At 42.5% G+C, this 1,867-nt stretch overlaps 1 protein-coding gene across 1 annotated transcript in view; it reads right to left on the minus strand.

Moving 5' to 3' along the window:
* The window catches only part of DNAJC3 (DnaJ (Hsp40) homolog, subfamily C, member 3), a 37,515-nt gene extending 36,037 nt beyond the window's left edge, over positions 1 to 1,478 (minus strand). Inside the window, exons 1-2 of the mRNA XM_009325564.1 lie at positions 1,474 to 1,478; positions 109 to 248 (exon numbers count right to left, since the gene is read on the minus strand). Coding sequence (XP_009323839.1) covers positions 109 to 248; positions 1,474 to 1,478 — 145 coding nt within the window. The remainder of the gene's footprint in view (positions 1 to 108; positions 249 to 1,473) is intronic.
* Positions 1,479 to 1,867: the final 389 nt, after the last annotated feature.

The raw sequence follows: 1,867 nt of genomic DNA on the forward strand, positions 1-1,867 counted from the left end.
GGCCGGGGTCAGGCGTCGGCCCCCAGGCCCCCAGCGAAAAGATAAACCCTGGGCGTCCCCGTCCGCGTCTGTGTTTTACCGCGTGTCTCTTTGCCCGCCCCCTCCTACCGCAGCCAGGCTTCCCCTGGGGCGAGGAGGGCTTTGCCCCGGGCGCGGGTTTAGCCCCTCTGAGGGTGCTCCGCAGGTGGTGGGAGGGCGCGGGCCGCTTGGCCCGGGCCAGCCGGGGGCTGAAACGGCTGGCGTCGGGGCTAATGGAATGAGTTTCAACATTGTCAATATACAGGGCCACCTTTTGGGGTGCGATGGTTGCTCAATTGTTTGGAGTCAGTATCTCTGGACTACTCGAATTGTAAAAAAAATCGGGCAGTAAGTGGCGAGTAGGTTGATCCTGGTTCTGTACCGCTGTGCCTGCCCTAGCAACGGAGCAGCGGAAGGCAAGTGCGGTTTCAGACTGTGCTTGATCGTCCATGGGACGCAGTCCTGTTTTCCACTGAGAGCAACGCCAAGATAGTCACCGTGGGCTTAACTGTACGCTGACCTCCAGGCATGCCACTGAAGTGTCAGGGAATTTACCAGACTGCAGAAAAATTGGTGACGCGGCTTCACAGAGCACAGTGTTTTCATGCTAAAAGTTCATATTGGATCTGTAAACTGAAAGCAAAGCCTATGTAAGATAATCTGCAATGTAACACGTATTTTTGGAGACGTCTTTTCCTTTTTTTCATACTTAAAATACAATCTATTCTTAGCTACCACTGAAAAACTAATCTTGTATGTGCCTAGTTGTTCATTGTTTCAAATTATCTGCTAGTGTTGTTGGATAAACAATTCATATTCGGTGTGTATTATATGTTATACCCCATCAATGTAAAAAAAAAATATTCTCGGGAAATCTGGGAAAGTAAAAAACTTGAGGCTTGAAGTCTGATTTGGCAACCACAGAAATGTCTTTTCATTCTGCAGGTACGGTCACATTACCTTTCTCACCCTAGATGATATAATTTACAAGGTTTCTTGAAAGATCAGACTGAAAAAAAGAAAAGTTATCCCTCTTCAACATTTCATTTGGAAGATGATGCTGCAAAGGTATCGCCTTGAAATTTGACCTGCAGAAGATACTCAGAAATAAGAAATTGAAATTAAGAAGTGATAGATTTGAAATGAATAATTGATGACATTCTAAAGATGTCAACATAAGGAAGAACATGACAACTCTGTAGCACTGTGGATAAGACAAATTACGAAACTCTAAAACTGAACTGAGCAGAATGTAATCACTGTTACAGTAAATGAATTCCTTTGATTTTACCTGAGGAAAAAAGTATTGGACCAAAGCCAGATAACATGAATGTGAAAAGGAATTTATACCTCCAACCCTCTAAGATAACTGAAAATAATAGTAAGGATGATCATATACTAAATGGACTGTTAATACCAAGATTAGGAGAAAACAATCTGAAAAAAACTCAGTACCTCATACTGGAATATCAAGCATAAAGATTCAAGCATCAAATCCCTTAAAGCAAGACGAAAGTAGTATGATTAAAGCATCAAGTATCATTTTGAGTAGATGCTTGACAAACCCTTGGTCCTTGACCTTGGCCCTGAAATACTGAGCCAAGGTCAATATTTCAGGCTGACACAGTAATGTAAAGAACAGTGTGTAATGCCAACACTACAACATGATCTGCTCAAAGAGGAAACATCTGTCACTGTCACTCTGTGCTAGAAATGCCACCAGGTACACAGAATTACACAGTAATTCTTGAAAGAGACCATAAACCATGAAGGACCATTCTTGATTATCACAGATCCCCAAACATATATTATTTAGATATTAAGTATAAACCTGGGAGAAAAAGTTCTT

The sequence above is a fragment of the Pygoscelis adeliae genome, unplaced genomic scaffold (assembly GCF_000699105.1).
Source record: "Pygoscelis adeliae isolate BGI_AS28 unplaced genomic scaffold, ASM69910v1 Scaffold56, whole genome shotgun sequence".
Taxonomy (NCBI): Eukaryota; Metazoa; Chordata; class Aves; order Sphenisciformes; family Spheniscidae; genus Pygoscelis; species Pygoscelis adeliae.